Source organism: Astatotilapia calliptera, chromosome 14 (genome assembly GCF_900246225.1).
Source record: "Astatotilapia calliptera chromosome 14, fAstCal1.2, whole genome shotgun sequence".
Classification (NCBI taxonomy): Eukaryota; Metazoa; Chordata; class Actinopteri; order Cichliformes; family Cichlidae; genus Astatotilapia; species Astatotilapia calliptera.
Genome location: NC_039315.1, coordinates 18,868,138 through 18,890,662, shown reverse-complemented (window position 1 = coordinate 18,890,662; position 22,525 = coordinate 18,868,138). Strand labels below are relative to the sequence as shown.

Sequence of the window (22,525 nt, the reverse complement as noted above, 5' to 3'; positions counted from 1 at the left end):
ATTTCAGAAACTGCTGATCTATTGGGATTCTCCCACACAACTATCTCTAGAGTTTACAGAGAATGTCTGAAAAAGAGAAAATATCTAGTGAGTGGCATTTCTTGTGGGTGAAAATATGTTGATGAGAAAGGTCAGGGGAGAACAGCCAGACTGCTTTCAAGCTGAAAGGAAGACAACAGTAACTTAAATAGCCACTAGTTGCAACTAAGGTATGCAGAAGAGCATCAGCAGAAGACCACACTGAGTGCTGCATCTGTCAGCTAAGAACAGTAAACTGAGGTTAGTTTGCATAGGCTCACCAGAATTGAACAACAGAAAGTTAGAAAACATTGCCTGGGCTGGTGAGTCTAGATTTCTGCTGTGACATTTGGATGGCAGGTTCAGAATTTGGAATAAACAACATAAAAGCATGGATCCGTCCTGGCTTGTATCAATCGTTCAGGCTGCTACTGGTGCTGTAAAGGTGTGGGAGATATTTCTTCCCAAATTTGGGCTGATTAGTACCTGAGCATTGTTTAAATGCCACAGCCTAACAGAGTATTATTTCTCACCATGTCCATCCCTTTAAAACCACGTGTAAAAATTTTCTAGAGGGTAATCTTGCCTGGGTCAGTATACCCAGGGCCCGTTTGCACACAAGTAGGCTACTTGCTTTCATGGACAAAACGTGCCAAGTATTTTTAGTGATTTTTTTTCCATTATGTATGTTTTTTCTCTTTTTTTAAGCATGCACTTTTGATGGAAGCGAATAGCTTTATTATGTTGTGGCATGCTAGTCTCCTGCTTCAAGTCACACGCACTGTGACCCAGATTGTTTACAGTGAGTATCTTATCTTGTTATCTCTGGGTTTGGCTGCAGCTCAAAAAAGAAGGAAAAAAACGCACTTATCGCTTTATCTTGTTTATCTGGTATAAGAAACAACACATGCTGTAAGATATCAGTCTATTCCTCCTCGGTGATTCAAACGCACCTCCTTCCCGGGCAAAGCCCCTGAACCTGATTTGGAATCAGCCGTGCAGAGTCAATAGGGCCGCTGAGAAAATGCATTGTCGGGGTTTCTTCAGTTCCGCCCCGCAACATGCATAACGATGTTCTCGGCCAGTGAGAACGCTGCGCTTGGTAGAGGTTGTTTATGTGGAGTGCTCGGTAAGGGTTCCGCCCACTGAGGTATCTCCGATCGCAGGGCAGACAGGCAGAGAGTGTAAAATGGCGCACAGCTGTCGGTGGCGGTTCCCTGCTCGGCCCGGAGGGAGCAGCAACTCCGGTACCGGGAGGAGAGCGGGCCGAATCAGGGTTACTGCCTCTTTGCGGAGTGTCTCGGGAGCCCACCCTAATGCAGCTGGGCTCGGACCCGGGTTTGATGCTGCACTACAGGTCTCTTCGGTTATCGGGAGCAACCTGCAGAAATTTCGGGATGTTTTGGGGGAATCGAGCGACTCTAGCAGCACGGAGGTAAGGACGGGGATGACCCGGGAGCATCGGTAAGACAGCTGCGGGGCCAGAGTTCACGCGGAGGACCGCTGGTTACATGTGAGGCAGGGAGCTAACGGTTACTGTACCCAAACGTTGACCATCTTTCCGTCTCCCTGACGCTTAGTGTGGCTCTGAGCAAACTTGTCATTGCCAAGATGCTCAGTTAACTTTGAGTTGGTTATGTGGCCTTAAACTCTACAGTAACCCGTTACAGCGTTAACTTTAGTTAGAAGCAAGAAAAAACGCCAAATTATTTTATAGATATCTAGTCTCCACAGCTCTACTGGAAAGAAAGTTTTCTGCTCCTCAGTGCAGGAGTGTGAGGACGGGCTACATCCACTCAGTTTTGGGTGAACCAGTGCTAACGCTAGCTCGGCCAGAAGAAACCTCGGTGTTCCAACGCTATTACAACATACAGTACATGTAACAAACAACAGTGATACTAGTTTATTTGGTGACCAATGTATATGGCGTAACTAAGGTGGGATTACTAGTTAGCAAGTTGTTATTAGCCTGGTATGAAGCCTTCATGCCTGCTTTCAAAATCATAAACACTAACACGGTAAAAGTTACCGTTAACATATTAGCTTTAATGTTAACCCACTGCAACTAACCAGCATTTAAACACGTTTTTAATAAATGGTGGCGTCCCTGCGGTGTAACAGCACCGTAGCTTCATGATAGCGTGTTATGTGTTTGAAAACAAGACATGTCAACTTGAAGGAGGTGAGAGTACACAATTGTGGTTTCTAACTAGCTAACGTGAACTTAGCGTCTGTCTCCAGCGAGAACGGCTACTCCTTATTCACTTTACCTTTGCCCCAGCTCTCTATAAGGTTATCTTTGCCAGCTAAATAGCTTCGTATTTGCTCCGAGGACTGGCTGTTTGAGGTGAGGTGTCAACCTCCCAACGTAGCTGCTCGGTTAGCTCGCACGTTAGCTGTCTACATCTTACAGCTAAAACTACACCACCATTCTTCTCCTCCTCTCCGTGAGCGGCGTTATAAAGTTGCAGTTTTGCCCGGGAGGTTGCTGCGTTCCTCCCCGATTAGCATATTGCTACGTAGCGGGTTAAAGCATCGGAGCTAAACTTGGCTGAGCTCATGCTCCAAACGAAATCAGATCTATTGCTGTTTAGTTTTAAGCTAGGGCAGCTACCATGCTACGCACTACGTCGCGCTAGCCATCGGGGCTATTGCTGATGCATAGGAAAATGGGAGGTGGACATGTTTTCCCCTTCTCTGCACAGTCAGTGCGTAGCTAGTACCAAAATAATATCGGGTTTATAATGTTCTGAGATGACGCCTGATACACAGCTACACGGCGTTTGGCCGTTATTGAGTGTATATGTGTATAAGGTTTAGTGTGTGAATTCGCCGTGTTTTATCAGAGCAGTGGCTGGTGACAGTGCGCATGCAGGGCTGGCTACAATAACAACGAGCCCCTTCTTGACGGACCTTGTGATGTGGGGGTGTGTTCGCCTTAGCGAACTACCATCTTCCTTCTTCATGATGAGCAGCATGCGTTCATTGCAGTGGGAGTACACCGTGTGGGGATGTTTACCACCATCCAGTCTCAACATGGACCACTACTTATTTGTTGTTTGTTTTTTACTAAAGCACAGCAGTATGTGCATGTTTGCTCCTGAGACGTTTAGCTGTAGTTTAAAAAAATTATTTTTGTTCTCACATTTGACATTTGGAATCTCCCTTTGGACAATATAATACATTTTATTATTATGTAGCTGCAGGGGGTTATGGAGTATTGAAAAGTAGTTAATAATAGTTTATTGAAATTTTAAGAGAAAGTTTAATTTATTTTTTAAACTGAAATAATATATGCGAGTCCATGATTGGACCATTAAATCCTCTAAACTGCTTTATTTACTTTTGGAGTGCATTTGTACTAAATCAGTGTTACATGGCCCATGGAAACACTAACTTTACTGACTAATTTTGTGTTTAAATGGCTTTTTAAGCTTTTTCGCTCCCTCCCTTTTTTACTTTGGAGCACTGATAATGTATGTGTAGAGAGATTTGTCTGTAACACCCTAGGGCAGCTTAAGTTGTATGAAGATTTCTGACACAGCATAGTGATTTTTTGGGGTGTGACTGTGCACGTAAGCATAGGTTGTCCAGAAATGGTTAAGGCAAAGAGTTCTCCCATTTTTGTCCAACTGATAAGAAAGCATGCTATTTTGGGCCTTACCCAAGAGCATTATATTATTAAGAAATGGCTTTACTTATTAACAGTTCCTCCTGCTCTGTGTATCAGTTTATAGCATTAGTTTAGGATGCGTGGAGACAGACTGGATCATTAATTCCCCTTGGAACCTGAATCCTATGGAAGTTGTGGACACAGCATGGTGATTTCATTGAGAATCAGTGTAGTGCTTGTCTGGCCAGATCTAGGCAGGATTGTTCAGGCTCACTGCAGCCTGCTGAGTGCACAGGGCGACCCTGAACAGAGCGCCAGCCGGACACTCTCCTGCCCCTCCTTCCTTCATCCAGGCAGAAAAACCCAAATCCACTTCAGACACACACCACCCTGTCTGAGAGGCAGAGGAACTTTTCTTCTGACAGCTGCCACTTTGGAATGGATTACTAAGCCTATTGGGGTGGCTCAAAAGGGTGCTTGTTGGCTGTTGCTGTCCAAATTTGGCATTTATTAGCTTTTGTATGTCTGCTGGGAATTCATCTTCTTGATCTGGCCAAATTGTTGGTTCTTTTTTTTTTTAATAATCTAATGTAGTCCACATTGATCTTTGTTTCTAAAAGTGACTTTAAAACCCATACAGCCTTAACCCAAGTCATGCTGTTCTGACTTTTTTTTTTTTTTAAACATAATTTTTTCTTTTTCGTTCTTGGTCCATTACATCTTGCCTTCTGCTGCCTCCTCTTTACTCTCATGTAATTACCAGTGTTTAATCATTCATACAAAACTACAGCTCAATAGATGTATCAACCTAAATGTCTCTTTGCCTCACTGGTTTGAAAGAAATGGTGTGTTTGAGCGGAAGGCGCTTGGGTCCAGCAGGTGTTTGGCCTATTTAAATAGAAGACCACCGCCACCCATACACACACCCCTCCTCCTGGACCCTTCTTACCCATCCCCGAGACATCGTGTGGATTGGAGCAAGAGCTTTGTGTCTGCTTTTATTCCAGCCCTCACAAAGTGCGGCGGCTGAAAGAGCGCAGGCAGGGATATCAAAGGGTGCAGGGCAACCCTCCCCACCCACCTCCCAATGGGATAACGCTGGGTGGAGAATTAGTTACAGACCCTCCCACCCCTCCCATCCACAGCTTTATTCAGCTACAGCGGGCGGCAAGGAGCTTTCACCTCTGCTTTTAGAGTTGCCTGACTGGGAGAAAGGCGGCAATTGTGTCGTCTTTCTTACTCTTTGTGCGTGTGGGTGCGCTTGTGTGTGTGTGGTGGTAGGGGTGTCCCTCAGACTTTATGTCCCTCATTGCAATCAGGAGTAGGCGTGTCTGCTTTGTCTTTATTTTGATTAAAACTTTAATTCAAGCTGCCTCCTTAGATGGTTCAGAGGGAATGTGTGTTTGTGTGCCAGCCTGTGCAAGTGTTACTATGTTTGTGTGTTTGTGTAGAGAACAACACTCTGCCCCCCCCCTCCCCAAGCAATCAGTCTGTTTGCCTTTGTCCACTGACAGTTTCCTCGTTTCCTCACATGTGAGGTGTGGAAAGTCAAGGTACCCCAACACGGGAGTGTGTTTGTTTTGGTCTGCACGCTGTTGAACAAATGTGAAGCAGTTGCACTTAGTGTTTGGACACTTGAAAAAACAAATGCCCACCTTTTGCTCAGTGCTGACAGGGAGGGTCACAGAGCAGTGTCACTGCTTTCCCTGCTGAGACCTTCTTGAACAGATATGTCATCACAGACATATAGGGTTATGAGCTCATTGCCAGTTTGCATTTCTAGGAGCAGAGCATGGTGTCTGTGCCGTAAATCTAAAGGAAAGCTTCCAGGAATGAGTCAACAAAATGTTTTTTTTTTCTAGACTACCGGGGAAGAATGACTTCCTATAGAGTGTCTATTAGCGTCAGAATAACCCTGGAAAACCTATAAATCTATATGACATCCCTTTCCTGTCCTCCTTTTGCTCCTCATCACTTGTTCAGATGTCTGAAAGTGGGTAACTTCTGAGTTTAAATGGAGCTTACGTAAATTTGATGATATTTCCACACAAATAGTGTATGTGATTTTTTTTATTTTATTTAATTTAATGTTTTTTGCAGTCAGGGTAAGGCGAGGATCAATAAGGTAGCTCCTTTGACTGAGGCCCTTTCCACACTGCAGCTGTGTCTGGCATTGGCTTCCGGCTTAAATCCTTGTTCTAGTAATTAGTTTTGTCCAACTGCTTCTTTATCCACTTTCTTCTTTAGCTTATTGCATTTAATACACTTGTATGTAACTGCCAGGTAAATGCATCAAAATAGTCTCTATTATAGAATATCACATTAACATAAAACTATGTGCTTCTCCATGTTGCTGCTAATGTCGATGGAGGTTCAGCCTTACATGCAGAAATCAGTGAAAATTAAGACCCTGGGATGCCAGCACCTTTCATAAACATAGAAAAACACATAAAAGTCATAAGCTGTCATGAAACTGCGACTGATTATATGAGTAGCGGTTAGGTTTTCCGGTAAGATCTTGATGTGGTAGGTGTTTGGGTAGCTGCAGAGTATGCTAATGTGTTTGTTACTGACCTGTGAATCGTCACTTGTGACAGCAGTTGTTTGCTTGTTGTAAACTTTTTTACTGCCCATCAGGTATATTTAACATTACAGCCAACCGTGCTCATTAAATGACTGGCGCGTTTTAAAGCAGAAATATCAGCTGTGAACTAAAGTGTTTTTAGTATGAGTGAGAGAAGTTTATTACGAAAAAGTTTTTTTAACTTAAAAATGGCCTTATTTTATTTTCTGCCATATATATTGCAACAGTGGCGGATGCTCATATTAAACATGGTAAAAGTAAGGATTTCAGCACATGTGCAAATAATCCCTCTGACTCAAATACTCACTTACACTCACTTTTTTTTCTACTCTTGGCTCTGTTTGATATAGATAGGGGGATACCCTTAATATAGTCATCTCAGGCGCAGCAGACTCCTCCAGCAATTCTGTTTATGATGCAGAGCCAGGTAGAAGAAATTTGCTTGAAAGAGAAATGATCTTAAAAAAAAAAACTTCTTTCAGGAAGAGAGTGAACTGAGGGGCTGGCCTGAAGCTCAGCATGAGATAAAAAAACCCCCCAAAAAAACAACATGATTTGTTTTTACTGCAAATCATGCACGACCACTATTGGTGCTGGGTAGGGGTTTAGAGTTGATATCTAGTCATAGTGGTAATTCACTTGAAAAAGGTGAGACAAACAATAAAAGGGAAAGGTTGTGGCCATGGTTAAAGCTTGCAAAGGTTTGCTGCAGATTCTAGTTTCAGGTGGGAAATGAACCCTTCTCAGCACCTCCCAGCCTTCTTTATGAAGCGTTGTACATCTCTTCCTTACTTTCTCCACTGAATTTAAATATTCATTGTAAAGTAAAGTCAGTAAATCATTAGGGAACATGCTGACAAATCACAGTAAGATTTTTTTACTTTTTTCTATACATATTCTGCTTCTATTATTTTGTCTGCTTTTGCTGTTCCGCCTGCCTAAAAGTGTAACTTTGGTTAGCAAGGGCTAACTTACAGTAGGTGGTTAGAATTGCTCTTGTTTTGCTAAATCTGGAATTTAAGAAACCTATCCAAAAAAACCAGAGAGATGCCGTTTGGAAACCCACCTGTTTAGCAAGGAATACGTTTTGTAGATCAAAGCTGGGTTTATACCCTGCCTTAGAAACAGATCCATCATCTGCAGCCCGTCATCTGTAGTCAGTTTGATTTCTCCTAAATGCTGTCTTATAAGGCGGTGAAAGTCCCATTAGCTTTGTCAAAGTGCAAAAAGCTCTGTCAGAGTGATACAGAGAAATAAACCTCCAACCCAATTCCTATCTGTTTCACACCTGTCAGGGACAGTCCCTTGCACGTCCTGACAAAATTAATGATGCTTCTGTCATGAATCAGATTGGTTTCCCTTGCTCCAGCTTTAAGTAATTTATATCACTTAACTCATGTATGCATTGATCAGTAAGATGAAAAATGACAGACCAGCAGGGAAGTAAAACTGCTCAGGATTTCACACGGTGAGAGCGACGGCAAAAGCGAGCAAAGATGAAGGGTGCTCTTCAGCTTAAGAGATAAAGGGGAAGGGGGAAAAAAACAACAACAAAAAAGACAAACTCTGGTCTTTCCAGTAACCTCTTTCATCACTTGCACGTCGCACGACAACGTAGTACAAAACACTTCACCTCAGTAGTATACTACGGTGTTTGTTTACTTCTTGAAGTTACCTCCCTGTGCCTGCACTGCTATTGAGCTCATGGTGAGCTGCATGTTCCACGCGCTGCTGCTCAGTGCTTGTCAGTCAGTGGGAGCGAGCTAGCAATGAGTGACTGACTGACTGAATGTGCGTTAGGAAGCATGGCAGAGAGCAAGCAAGATTAAGAGTGGCGGGGGGAGGAAAGGGGAGTCTTGTCTTGTGTGTGGGAGGCATGTTTAGATTGGGATTTAGCAAGCTTCTGCACGAGCATGTTCAAAACCTCATCCCCTTTCATCCTCACTGCTCCCAAGAGAGCGGTGCGCTCCCTCCGTTGTTGATGGTGCATGTGGTCAAGATGCTGCTTCCTTGTCTCTTTTCTCTCCTCCTCTCCCTCCTCCCACGACCCTCCTCCTTTAGCTCGTCGAGCTTGCTGGTTTGCCTTGTCTTTGCTCCCCTCCCCCCATTTTCACTCCTGTGTTCTGCTTGTTTACATCTTGATGTGCAGCTCATGCAGGGGGGTGTGCTATCCCCCACCCCCCACCCCGCCCACCAAACTGTGTATGTGTGGCTGACAGAATTAGTACATGATCACAAGGGTGTGTGTGAGTGAATGTGGGAGTGAGTGAGTGTGTGAGTGAGTGAGTGAGTGAGTGAGTGAGTGAGTGCAGGTACATGCGTCTGTGCTGCCTGCCCTACGCACTTGCCTCTGGCAAAGTACGCTGTAATGTCATTGACTGCTCACATTATCACAGCGACTCAGTGCTGTCCATCGGTACTCCCCCCCCGCTCCGCTCTGCAACAAACACCAACCCAGAGCACCAGTTTGCTCAGAGAGGAGGATGCTACAATTACCGTGAGAAGAGGGTGAAATACAAACAGAGCGAAGCATAAAAAAGGGGAGGAAAAAGAAAAGCTTGAATGCACCATGAGCAGAGTGGGATGCTTAGATAAATACTGCAGGCCAGGAAAAACAGCGGTATTGATGTCTGTTATTGTTGTTTGTTTATATGTGGAACAGCTGAAAACCGGCATTTGAGCACACATTAATGCTTCTTATGCTTTCTAATTAGATCCTACAGTTTGTCGTGCGTCTCAGCCACATGCAGCGTGTGTAACTCTTAAATGGTGCAAAGCAGTTTGCATGTAATTTTGCACTTACACTTAGATCGCAGCTGCTCTACAAACTGGGCCAGCGAGACCTTTATTGCATCCCCACGTGCTGCTATAAATAAACATGACGAAATGACACACTCACCTCCACTCTTAAGCACATTGATTGTAAGAAGTAGTAGCACACAGAGGAGCCCAAAGATGCTAATCATCACTGAGGGATTTTTTCTTTTCTGTTGCACTTCTCAAGGGTACATTGAGACATGAGAGGAAGGATACATTTACTATGCCAGAGTGGAGCTTACATAATTTCCCAAAATATTGAAATTAATTCAATATTACTGAGTAATTAAAGTCACATCATTTGGCAGTTATTAACCATGGATGAAATGTTTTATGGTGAAACATATCAAAGTTTCATGCTAAAATTGCCTAAACTGATATATTTTTAACATGTGACCATGATTCAGTGTCTGAATTCAGCTAAAGGCACAGATGTATCTAAGTGAATCCAAAGCTCAGACTGCTCTGGCTCAGCCTTAAAGCCACACTTTACATTTTTGCTCCTCTTGTTGAAAAGATGCCACTAATGTGTATTTGCTCTGCACTTCAGGCCTCATTGTCTTTTGTGCCTCTTTGCTCTGTCTGCCTGTGTAAGTGCTGTAACTCAAGGAGCAGGAGTACATTGCTATGTGTTAGTCACCCAGTAAGATTTAGACGTCTGTGGTGGTTTGAGTCTTCTCAAACGTTAGGCATGCTATTCCAAAAACCAGAAAAATATGAGAGCACCAGAGTAAGCTAGAGTAGTCTGTCTTCGGGCGATCGTGGCTCAAGAGTTGTGTGTTCATCTTGTAATCGGAAGGTTGCCGGTTCGAGCCCCGGTTCGGACAGTCTCGGTCGTTGTGTCCTTGGGCAAGACACTTCACCTACCGCCTACTGGTGATGGCCAGAGGGGCCGATGGCGCGATATGGCAGCCTCGCCTCTGTCAGTCTGCCCCAGGGCAGCTGTGGCTACAACTGTAGCTTGCCTTCACCAGTGTATGAATGTGAGAGTGAGGGGTCCCGAAAAGCGCTGTATAAATGCATTCTATTACTATTCAATAATGACTCAAGTGTTGCTCATCTAGGCCATCTCACTGTTATGTACTATGATTAATGCTCTAAATATGGTCTGTTCCTGTATTTTAGCATTACAAAATGGTGTGATCACAGGCAACTCATCTTTTTCCCTTTCTTGTGTTGTAGGAAGAAGCATTTGAAGGATTTGGACCGGTTGTTGAACAGAAGCGAGTACAGAGCCCTTCAACAACTTCCTCAGGTAAAATTTTAACTCGTCTTGGCTACCAGGGACTTTATAGTCAGTTTGAGATGACTCTACCTGTACAATTTTTCTATAGGTGTTGCTGTTTGTGCCTGGTTATTTATTTGTTTTTCTGGTTTTATCAGCAGGACCACCTATACAGGAGAAGAAGCCAAGAGGGCGCCCGCCACGGGTCCTGTCCGCCCAGAAAATTGCTGCAAGTCTATCTTCCCCATCATCCTTTCCCTCCCCAACACAGGACAAACCTGAGGGACCTGAAAGACCAGCTGAAAGGGTGAAAAGGCTACCTGGGAGGCCACCTGGGACCGGAGAAAAGAGAAGAGGCCGACCCCCTTCTTCAAGTAGCAAGAAAGCTTGGACTACGGGAAGCCATGCAGCAGGGGAGGACACCAGGCAGGTTGGGTTTGAGCTGGACACAGAGGAGGACAAGGACAGAAAGGGTGGCAAGAAGGTGGCAGTGGGCTCTACTCAGCCACATGATACTGAGGCGAGGTTTTCCAAAGGTGGACGGGGTGAATCCAAAGTTACCAACCTGAAGAGGCTGACAGAGACCAAGCTCACCCCTCTGAAGTCACGCCTCAAGACTTTGCCCGGTGTTCCCCGACGCAGACGTGGGCGACCACCATCAGCTGAGAGGCTCAAAGCTGAAGCAGCAGCTGCTGCTGCTGCCCAGCTGTCTACCTCCATTGAATGTGGGGAAGGGAAACATAAAACGTTCAGGATCAGAGGTGGGGCCGCAGAACCACACACACCTCAGCAGCCCATGCTAAGGAGTGTGGATGGCACTGGGGACCAAGACTCTTCCAATCCACCTGCCTCCCCACTTCCCTCCAAGCCAGGCAGAGCGGTGGGCCTCAGAAAAAGCCCTCGACACAGAAAGCCAGTCAGAATCGTCCCCCCGTGTAAGCGCCCTGATGCTACCATCGCCAAACAGCTGCTGGAACGTGCTAAGAAAGGAGCACAGAAGCGACTGGAGAAAGAAGCTGTAGCCATTGGGGGTAGTGGGGGAGGAGCCATTGAAGCTGGCATCAGGAAGACCCCGCTGAAGAACATCAGGCAGTTCATCATGCCCGTGGTCAGCACCGTCTCCCTTCGCATCATCAAAACACCCAAGCGCTTCATTGAAGATGAGGGGAGTTTTGGAACCCCAGCACCCCATACAAAGATACCCCGCTTAGACACAGCCCCTTCATCTGTCTCCACTTCTGCCCAACCTGCCTGCACCATTTCCTCATCCCCTTCTCCTGTGCTTGTCTCCTCTACATCTGCTGTTACTAGCGCTGGTACCACTGCCCCGACTGACTCTCTCCCGCCTCCTTCATCTCCTGCCCCTGTTCCCTCTGTTCCATCAACAGCTGCCGGTCTTCTGAATAGCAGCAACAGCAACACAGCCAATGGGAGATTCAGCAGTAGCGCGCCATCTTGCGGCTCAAGTGCTGTGTCACAGCATTCCTCACAACTCTCTTCTGCAGAGTCTTCCAGGTCCAGCAGCCCGAGCTTGGATGACTCATCGTGCAACTCCCAGGCTTCGGAGGCCACGCAGGCTTTGTCAGAGCCAGAGGATCATTCTCCGTCCTCACAGGGAGAGAGGGAGGCCAACCTGCTACACACCTCACAGCCTGCGTCTCCTCCCTCTGAACCGGAGGCAGAGCATGTGCTGGCAGAGAGGAATCAACGAGGCCGGAGACGGCAGGGGGTCAGCCAGGGGGGTCAGAAACAGAGGGGAAGAGAGACGCTCACCACTGGGATGAAAAAGCCAATCATCAGCCCACCAACAGGAGTGCTGATGTCCTCCTCTGCACTTGTAAATTCCCAGCAAGCTTCATCCACAGCTTCTTCGTCTTCTTCACCTCCCCCTCTCCTCACCCCTCCACAGCCTCCCCAGTCAACCTCCACTGGTACAGCTGCTATTAGTGAACACCACCCCCAGTCGTCTTGGATGCCTCACCCCATCCCACCATTCCTCCCTGGACCATCAGTGCTGCCCAGCTTGTCAGACAAAAGAAGTCGCTCAATTCTGAGAGAGCCCACCTTCCGATGGACATCCCTGTCCCACCCGAAACAGCAGTACTTTTCCTCTGCTAAATATGCCAAGGAGGGCCTTATACGCAAGCCGGTATTTGACAACTTCCGTCCTCCACCTCTCACACCTGAAGACGTCGGGCTGGGTGTTGGTGGGGCAGGGGGAGCTGCTCCGGTTGCATTTCCAGCACCGGTCACCGGAGCAGGAAGTGGGACTCGTCTGTTTGCCCCTCTTCATCCCCACGCTCACCACCAGCACCCCCCATCATCCCGCTTTGACTCACCACTTCAAAAGCGCAGCCCGTTGCTTCGTGCTCCACGCTTTACACCCAGTGAGGCTCACTCTCGGATATTTGAGTCAGTTACCCTGCAGTCATCTTCGGGGAGCAGCCCTGGATCAATCTCCCCACACCAGACGCCACCCAGCTCCACCAGAACCCAGCGGCGTAGGAGACGGCCGGTTCCGGGAACACTGCGTGGCCATCCACGGTCTCCATCCCACTCGATGACCAGACGCAGCAGCCAAATAGGAGGCCAGATGTCCATGGGGAAAGGGGCCTCAGAGATATCTGTGCTGCCAGGCTCTGCCTCCAGTAGTAACCCCAGCTCTTTGCCAGGGGTGTCTGCAAGCCCACTAGCCACTAGTGCCTTAACTTCTGCTCCTTTCAACACTTTCTCCACGGTATCACACGGTATACTGGCCTCACAAGGAACACCCGATAATCGAAGAGGGGCCACTGGAAACCCACCTCCCATGTCAGCTGCATCATCCGGTTCTTCCCCACTTTTCCCTCTCTTTCCTCCCAGTGGCCAAGACACAGGGCGAGGAGCTGGGAAGGGAGGTAAAGAAAAATGTTTGTCCACTCCCCAGGAACCTGCTCAGAAGGAAAAAGAGAGAGATTCTGAGAAAAATCGTGAGAAGGAGAAGGAGAATAAGAGAGAAGGGAAGAAGGATTTGGAGAAAAGAAGTCGGGTTTCTACGCCAGATGGCTCCCCTAATGCACCTTCTAGTCTGTTTACTGTAGATGGGAGGGACTCTGATGGTCTTGCTCCAAAAAAGGCTCCGGGGAGAAAGAAATCAACATCAGCTGACACGGTTTCTGACACCGCTTCCTCAGATGTGCCACCTTCCACTGGTCCTGTGTCCTTTACTAAAGGACGTCTGCCTAAGAAAGGCAGGCTCTCTGAGAAGGGAGCAGAGATGGAGGATGGGGAAAAAGAGAAAGAGAAAAGAAGTACTCCCAGCCAAAATACACCAAGCCTCCCAGTGCATCCCAGCAGACAACAGCTTCCTGTTTCCTCTATTGGAAAAATTTTATCAAATTCAGAGAAACACCCTGTGACTGACAAGCGGGTAGTTGGACTACTGAAGAAGGCCAAAGCCCAGCTCTTTGAGATAAAGAAGAACAAGCTAAAACCTACAGATCAGGCAAAGGTCCAGGTCAGTTTCATGTTCATGCGTCGCCCTCATAGAGTCTCAACAAAAAGACTGTCTGGTTTTCTCATTTAAATCGTATAGTCACAAGCAAATGAGTTTGACATAATGCTATGAATGTTTGCTATAAATAGAAACCTGAGTTTGTACTCAGACTGAAACTTGATAGGAGGAAAGTCCCATGGAGGGTGTTACTTAAGGGGAATTCTCCTCGCTTAATGCATTATGCACAAAACAGCAGTAGCTTTGCTTATGAAAGTCCTTTATGCAGAATCTTCATCTGTTTTTATTTTTTGCTGTTAATATGTCAATTGGGTTTTTAAGGACACGCCTTGTTTCCACATCTTCTTAATCTTCACCTGCACACTGGTCAGATTGTTCACATCTAACGTAACTAACATCTAACAATAAGCTGAACATGCTGTCTTTTTGCATTGCAAGTTTGTGCATTTGTAGGATTGTCTTGCATATTTGTTATCATGATGCTCTTTATGAGTATTCGGTGCACTTTTTGCGGTGGTCTGCAGGGTCAAGAGAGTGATTCGTCGGAGGCATCAGTCCGTGGACCGCGCATCAAGCATGTATGCCGTCGTGCAGCTGTGGCTCTTGGCCGTAACCGGGCGGTGTTCCCTGATGACATGCCCACACTTAGTGCCTTGCCCTGGGAGGAGAGAGAGAAGATCCTATCTTCCATGGGGAATGATGGTGAGACACACCTGCATACTTGAAGTTTACTGAATTGTCTATAAAGTGCAAAAATCAACACTCTTTGGTGTGGATGATATTATTGCTTAGTTGTTTTAAATGGTAAACTTCATGGTAATCTTTAACCGTTTTAATTTTTAAAAAAAGGTACAGAGAATAGTTCAGCTTGTGCAAGACTTGGCTATTCTGGGCGGGGTCTTAATTGGGACTGTGACATGTGTACACTTCTAATACTGCAGAGCAGCGTGAGCTAAATGGTTTTTTATTCATGGCACAAATGTTGTGTCATGAATGAAGTCCTGAAACAGTTTGGAGCACACAATGATGACAGGCTAATCACAGGAGAAGAGAAATTCAATCATTGATGGGCACACAAGTACACAGTGGAGTGGTGATGGAGTGAGAAGCGTTTGGCTGCCCTGTCCCTGTTATTTTGACTGGTCTCATGTCATGTTGTTACATGCGAACTTTTGAGGCGAGATGACCTAATAGTGATGGTCGGGAATTAGGTTAAATACAAAGTGGCTAAAAAATAAGTTGTTATTGATTTATTTTAAAATAAGCCAGAATTTAAGATTCATTCATTTGTTTAAAAAAATAATTTATTTATCAATATTGTAAATTTCTTCATCTTTGCCTTCTTAATAGTGCTATTTTATGACTCTCTCTGTGTTAAACTGTGTGTCAGTAATAATGAAATCCTCCTTTTTTGGATTTTTTTACAGACAAGTCTTCAGTTGCGGGCTCAGAAGAGGCAGAGCCTCAGTCCCCTCCCATAAAGCCACGGGAGACCCGGCAAAAGGCCGTTCAAGAAGCTCCTCCTAAAAAGGGCCGACGGTCGCGGCGCTGTGGCCAGTGCTCAGGCTGCCAGGTTCCAGAAGACTGCGGTGAATGTACCAACTGTCTGGATAAGCCTAAGTTTGGAGGGCGAAACATTAAAAAGCAATGCTGCAAGTGAGTATTATTCCTGACTTGAAGTCAGCAGCTTGACATGCACGTTCTTGGAAATGTAACTATGCTATGTGACAAAATATAATGGGCTGTTACTGTATCCAGCTCGTTCATTATGCTGATGAAGTGGGAGGTATTTGCCAGTGAATACATCTTTTTGGTTTGTTTTCAAAGCTTAGACAATACACTTATAGAGTCAGAGTCGGTCTTAAAATGTCTTCTTCTTCCTCCTTTTCTGTAACTGTAACTAACAAGATTCATTAGATCAACATCCAGCACGAACAGTTGATGGTAGAAGTATAGATGCATCAAAGACATCGTCATTGTGGTGGGAATTAAAGGCAGGATGGAAGCTAAAATTTTGTGAATCTCCTTTTCAGGATGAGAAAGTGTCAGAACTTACAGTGGATGCCCTCAAAGATTCTTCAAAAGCAAGGTAAAGGCAAGAAGGACAAGAAAAAGAGGCCACCGGAAAAGAAAGAGAGCCTCAATCCGGTGAAAGGACCAAACTCGGACTCTGGCCCCAAACCCATTCCTGCTCCAGCAAAAGAGGAACCTCCCCTTAAAAAGAGCCCTCCTCCTCCTCCTCCTCTAAGGCAGGGAGAGGAGAAGTCAAGACAGCCATTATCCAAGCAATCATCGCCAGCCCTCGCATCCTCCCCTGCCCCAGCCGATCCCCCTCAGGCCTCCGCCGCGTCCACAGCCCAGGCTCAGTCTCCCGCACCGATGTCAGAACCCAAGCAGCTCACGGCCCCAAGCGGTGCCCCCGGTAAAAAGGGGCACAAGCCACAGCAACCTGTACCGGCTTCCACCTCCACGTCATCTTCTTCCACTTCATCGTCTTCTTCCTCCTCCTCATCATCTTCTTCTTCCTCCTCCTCCTCTTCCTCCTCTTCATCGTCATCTTCTGCACAAAATTCCCCCTCTCAGTCTACGCAGTCTCAGCCGTCATCACAACAGCAGCAGCAACGGACACTTACCAGTCAGGCATGTTCAAAAAAGGATGCTTCACCCAAGATTTCGCCAAATGAACCCAAGAAAAAAACACAGCCGCTGCAGCAGCAGCTTTCAGCGCAACAGCAGAGCTCAGCTACACTAGTTTCAGATACAGGTAAGTAAATAGCCATACCTTTTCCCAATAAACGGCATTTTTATTTTTACCTTGTTCTTATTTTAATATCATCGCTTTTTTCTTCTTTTTTTTAATAGCTGAATCAAAACAGTTAAAGAAGCCAACTTCTCGCTCTGTTCCCGTTTCTACTAGACACAAACCAAAAGACAAGGTAATAAAGTTTTACTTGTATAAGATGTCCATCAAAACTTTTGCCATAAGCATTTGTCAAACACTGTTTTTGTTTTTTTGGTCACCCCCTCTTGTGAAGCCTCTGACCACTAAACCCCCGAGCAGCAGTACTTTAAACTCGCAGAGCACTCCCTCGACTAGGGGCCAGGTGAATTCTAGAGCACCCTGCGACGGAGTGCATCGTATCAGAGTGGATTTCAAAAGGAACCATGATGTGGAGAAGGTGTGGGAGGCTGGTGGCCTCAGCCTGCTCACCTCTGTGCCTATCACACCCAGGGTGCTCTGCTTTTTGTGTGCAAGCAGTGGAAATGCGGAGGTAAAAATCATCTTGATTTTCTTTTTTTCCCTCCCCCCTTTGAGCTTCCTTTCATCCACGCAGAAGCCGAGCTTATATTCAAACACGTCTTCCTCTCTCTCTCTCTGCATGTAGTTTGTCTTCTGCCAGGTATGCTGTGAACCGTTCCATCTCTTTTGCCTGGGGGAATCGGAGCGCCCTCTCCAGGAGCAGTTTGAGAACTGGTGTTGTCGACGATGCCGATACTGCCAGGCCTGTGGGCGCCAGCACCAGAAAACTAAAGTAAGCCATTCGATACAGTTCTGTACATTTTAAAGCCGCTCACGGAAGCTTGGTTCAGACTGACAGTGTGTGAAGACTGGAGAATCTTCCCTAGAAAGATGCTTGCTAGTCTAGCCAGCAGACAGCACTTAATCAGCTTCTTGGATTCCTGCCATGTTTTTATCATTTAACTGAAGCCATGTGTAAAATGTGCGTGGTGTGAGCCTTGTATGGTTGTGGGTTTAGAAATATGAATGAACACATCAGGTGGAAGAAAGGCAGTCAAACAGCTGTACATGTTTGCAAGATATGTGAAATTGTTGGTTACTGCCCATTTAGTGGGGAAAGCAGAAAGTAAGGCTAAAGAAAAAGATTCTTTGGAGCTGGATCTTTAAATCTAGCGAGCGTAAAGTAAATCGTTATTTTGACTGGCTTTCGTCTCTGACCAAGGAGCTGCCTCTAAGCAGTAGGTCTCTGGCATTCCGATTCCACCACTGAGTGTGGCTTAACTTAAATCTCAGCTGGCGAAGTTACGGGCAAATCAGGCCGCTGCAGAAATAGCACATCAAGTGCTGGATGATCATAAAACTTTGACTATTTGCAACTTGTAATTGTTGATAATTTATCTAAATTTTAGGAGCTTCAGGAACATCTCAAACACTCTCCTCCCGCTCTTACGGCTATAAATGCTCCACCATCACTCCCCTTTTTCTCTGTTAGCCTCTCTCAGATGTGTCAGGGGGTATCCTGCAGGCACAGATGCTGCTGCTGATCCTCAGTAAGGCCCTCCCCAAACTGCAGCCTCCAGCCTAGCTTGTTGGTCATTATTAATAAATGTTTGTCATTCGCATTTTGGGTTAGGATCCCTGCTAGCTCAGTGATGAAAATGTCCTGCAGCACATTAACTGTATATTGGAAAAACTTTAAATGGGATAACTGTGTTTATTCAAAGAAAAAACAAGAAAAACTCAACTGCGCTCAACCCTTAAGCAGCTGTCGACAAGAGCACTATACAGCTCACATTAAAGCTGCATCATAATGCCTTAGTTAATGATGTTTATCCATCCGTTACACCTGCTATAAACTGGAGGGAGCACTAGAGCAAGACGTCTGTGTAAAAGAAGCACCGTTCATCTTTTAAAAAATACTGCATGGCTGTATCTACCATTCATTTATTTCAGCGTGACACTTGGTGGTAAAGGCGAGTACTGCAATTATGGGTCAAAGCCTTTGTTGCTGATTTGCAGGGAGCAGAACTATTTGTTAGGGATGAAAATGTTACTGCTGCCTAACTCGATATACAAATAACATCTTGTCACTTTTTCTACCTCTCTCCCTGCAGCAGCAGCTGCTAGAGTGCGACAAGTGCCACAACAGCTATCACCCAGAGTGCCTGGGTCCCAACTACCCAACCAGACCCACCAAGAAGAAGAGAATCTGGGTATGCACACACTCTCCTCCTCCTCCTCCTCCTCCTCTCTTAAACACCCTCACCATTTTCTCACCTTTATGTAACACAGTTGCACGACTGCGTGACCAAACTATAGCATTATGCTCGCACATTTCTCTCCCAAGTTCACACGTTTCCTTCTTCTCAAGATTGTGCTACTTACATGGATGCGACCTCGCACAGCCAGCGTCTAGGAAAACGTTTTGCTCCTGTTACAGCGTCACTTTCACACACTTTCCACTCCTTAAACGAATGCTTACGAGTTTCTACCGTGTAGTAACGATGTTGTTTATGTGCCTCTTATTTTCAGGTTTGCGCCAAGTGTGTGCGCTGTAAGAGCTGCGGCACCACGAAACCTGGGAAGTCCTGGGATGCCCAGTGGTCACATGATTTCTCCATGTGTCACGATTGTGCCAAACTTTTTGCTAAAGGTGAGCAGGTAGCTCAGTAGATGACTGATCAGTACCACCAGCAATAACAAAAAAATACAACAACATTTGAATGTAAGCAGTATTTTATTGGTCTTGATGAATTTTAATCTCCTCTCTCAGGGAACTTCTGCCCACTGTGTGATAAGTGCTATGACGATGATGATTATGACAGCAAAATGATGCTGTGTGGCCGATGCAACCATTGGGTTCATGCAAAGTGTGAGAATCTCACAGGTGAGAAGCTGCATAGCGAGTAATACATTGACAGTATGTTCTTCATCAGTTTGTAGCAACTTGTGTGCTTCGACAGTGTCTGAGCAGATGACTGACAGGCCGCCCTCTGAGCGCTGTCACGCTGATGACATGCAGAAAAACAATAAACCTAATGACCTGCTGTTTCGCTGTGTCGCAGATGAAATGTATGAACTGCTGTCAAAGCCAGAGAGCGTTGCCTACACATGTACCAAATGTACCGAACGACACCCGCCTGAGTGGAGGGCGGCGTTGGAAAGGGAACTTCAGGGCTGCATTCGCAACGTCCTCACTGCACTGCTCAACTCACGCACATCCACACACCTGCTACGGTACAGACAGGTAAGATACACGCCTGCAAATCGATGTGAGTCTTTGCCATATTGCAAACATTTCACTGATCAGATTTTTATATTATAGCATCATTTGCAGTGTGTTTCCCACAGATTTAGGTTCTGCAGACTGCCATTTTTAAGGATTTCCTCTGCACATTTTTCATTTTCCAGTTTCTTTGTGAGAAATAAATTTGAGGTCGCCTCTGTGAAGTCGAGAACTGCCAAGTAAATTTAATAAGGGCCTTTCTGGTTAGTCGCAGCTAAACTCTCTTAAACATGTAGAAATTTAAAAAATACCAACATTTGTGTTACCAAATAAACTTAGGCAGGTATTTATATACCTTGATGGCCAGCTAAGAAAAGTCTGTGTGTGGGAAACACTGATTTTATTTTACTTTATTACTTTATAGTTTTGTGAGTTTTACTTTTTTACCACGTGGTGCTATGATGGATATTGATGGATAAAGGCACATTTTGACCAGAAACAGCCTGAGCTTATTTTACCACATCAGTCAGAGCTATACTCTGTGGTTTTGGAGCAGGCGGTGAAGCCACCAGAGCTGAATCCAGAGACGGAGGAGAGTCTTCCATCCCGTCGTTCCCCGGAGGGCCCAGATCCTCCAGTCCTGACAGAAGTAACCCCCACACCTCCCAGCGACTCCCCTCCAGATTTGGAGTCTGTTGAGAAAAAGATGGATCAAGGCCGGTACAATTCATTGGTAAGTGTGCATTCTTTCTTTCTTTTTTTTCTTTTTTGAGGGGCCCATTTGTTTTCCGGTATCTCTGCCGTGCTGACAAACTGGAATGACAAGTGTGTTGTCTGCTGCATTTTAATGAAAAGCAATTCATCAGTCTCTGTAACTAGAGAACACGTAGTCGAGGATCTGTGCAGGCTAACCACAGATATTTTTTCTCTAAACATATGACAAAGCTCACAAGCTCTCTTGAAGCAGATTGTACTTTTTTTTTTCTTTTTAAATCACAGCCTTTAGAGTAGAGCAGGGCGATATGACCAAAAATATTTATCACGATATACATTTGAAAAATTGCGATAACGATATAACTGACGATATAATTGACACTAGACAAAATGCTTTACAACTCCACAACTTTATTAGTGCAAAAAACCCCATCAATGTATTTTCACTTAAACAAGCAGCTGTTTTTATGTGCATTAAAGTTATATAAAAATGTAACAGTGCAATTTCCTTGCTGACAGTTTAACCAAAATGCATTTCCAGTGGAAACTGGCCGACATGTCCTCAGCATAACCATGTATAACATCCACAAAACTTAAAAAGAGGTTATACACACACAATACGGTAATATTATGACGAAGCACAGTACGTATCACTCCGCGAGGCTCCTGCCTACGATAGCCGTAATGCTCCGACAATCCATGAAGCGGTGCAGTTTTGTAGCTTAGCAAAGTCGTACTAAAAGATTTGACAGATTTTCGAGCCATAAGACATAAAATCGTTTCGAGGTCAGTAAACACAACCAGAATTCATACATAAGGCACACGGGATTATAAGGGGCACTGTCGATTTTCAGAAAAATAAAAGGATTGATTTTAAGTGTGCCGTATTTTCCAAACAACACGGTAATAACGACGGCTCGCTAGCATGCTCTACCAAAAATAGTGCTTTGATGTGTATCTGACGGTTGAAAGCTAAACCAGTTCCACACCACTGAAGCTGCAGCATTTTTACAAACCAATTCTGGTTCATCCGTTTCATTTAACGATCCACTTTTGCTCTTCTCATTCTGCGTCGCCGCCATGTGCGTATGTAAACATAGGCACTGCGCAAGCGCATTTTACCCATATTCTATCGCGATATTTCATTTTCCTATCGTTGCCCAAAATTACTCATCATGTGTCATCATACCGTGAACGGTATGATATAGCCCAGCCCTACTTTAGAGCATGTTTGATATTTGATTTTAATCTGGTATGTGTAGCCACATCTTGACTCCCTGGTCAGACCTGTGCTGTGTAATGGGAAATTAACACAGATGGCTGAGATAATGTCCTTTCCACCAATGTTCATTAGCTTAATTGTGTGCCATTTGTGTTCATCATTTCTCTCCCAGCTGGAGTTTAGCGATGACATCGTGCGAATCATTCAGACAGCCATCAACAGTGACGGAGGCCAACCTGAGAGCAGGAAAGCCAACAGCATGGTCAAGTCCTTTTTCATCCGGGTAAGAAGTTCAGATCAGCTCAAGTCTCATGGCACGGCTGGAAACACAGCAAGCATAAATGAGGTTAAATGACAACAGCGAAACACACGTTTACGTAGACATTGTGAGAAGCGTTTTCTTCTTCCTTCATCAGTTACAGGTTAATTGTCCTAATCGAGTTAAAGCTGCGCCAACGACATTCACGATCGCTTCCAAATGCAGGTCTGCACAAGTGCTTGAGTAGGCTGATGTGTAACGTTAATGGAATTCATTCTCTGTTTCAGCAAATGGACCGAACCTTTCCATGGTTCAAAGTGAAAGAGTCCAGATTCTGGGAAAGCCAAAAAGTCTCTGCCAAGTGAGTGTCTGTCGTTATACCTTAGCAAATGCAAGAGCTCATACGAGAGTGTTCACTACCTGTTCCGATTGGCTCGTATTGGCACTCAGAAGTGTTTCTGGTTCTTGATAATTATTTAAATGCATTTAAAATAACCAACAAAAGATTTGCTAAAATGAAGTTAAAATGAGCTCAGACTAATATGAGCAAAATCTGAAATTCAGTAGCTAAGCAATGCCACCCAGAAGGCAGTGCTTTCAGTCTTAATATACTG

The 22,525-nt window shown here is 45.3% G+C and overlaps 1 protein-coding gene across 4 annotated transcripts in view; it reads left to right on the top strand.

The window, feature by feature from the left end:
* The first annotated feature begins 1,093 nt into the window (after nt 1–1,093).
* The window catches only part of kmt2a (lysine (K)-specific methyltransferase 2A), a 35,699-nt gene continuing 14,267 nt past the window's right edge, over nt 1,094–22,525 (top strand). For 2 of the 4 annotated variants that reach the window (XM_026191449.1, XM_026191446.1), the window contains exons 1-16: nt 1,094–1,453; nt 10,215–10,287; nt 10,416–13,753; nt 14,275–14,452; nt 15,178–15,406; nt 15,784–16,514; nt 16,613–16,686; nt 16,786–17,022; nt 17,137–17,283; nt 18,605–18,703; nt 19,023–19,143; nt 19,264–19,377; nt 19,556–19,737; nt 20,273–20,449; nt 21,825–21,935; nt 22,199–22,272. In XM_026191449.1, the coding sequence (XP_026047234.1) occupies nt 1,208–1,453; nt 10,215–10,287; nt 10,416–13,753; nt 14,275–14,452; nt 15,178–15,406; nt 15,784–16,514; nt 16,613–16,686; nt 16,786–17,022; nt 17,137–17,283; nt 18,605–18,703; nt 19,023–19,143; nt 19,264–19,377; nt 19,556–19,737; nt 20,273–20,449; nt 21,825–21,935; nt 22,199–22,272 (6,131 nt within the window). In that variant the 5' untranslated portion in view covers nt 1,094–1,207. The remainder of the gene's footprint in view (nt 1,454–10,214; nt 10,288–10,415; nt 13,754–14,274; nt 14,453–15,177; nt 15,407–15,783; nt 16,515–16,612; nt 16,687–16,785; nt 17,023–17,136; nt 17,284–18,604; nt 18,704–19,022; nt 19,144–19,263; nt 19,378–19,555; nt 19,738–20,272; nt 20,450–21,824; nt 21,936–22,198; nt 22,273–22,525) is intronic. The other 2 variants (XM_026191448.1, XM_026191447.1) reach the window with 2 other exon arrangements.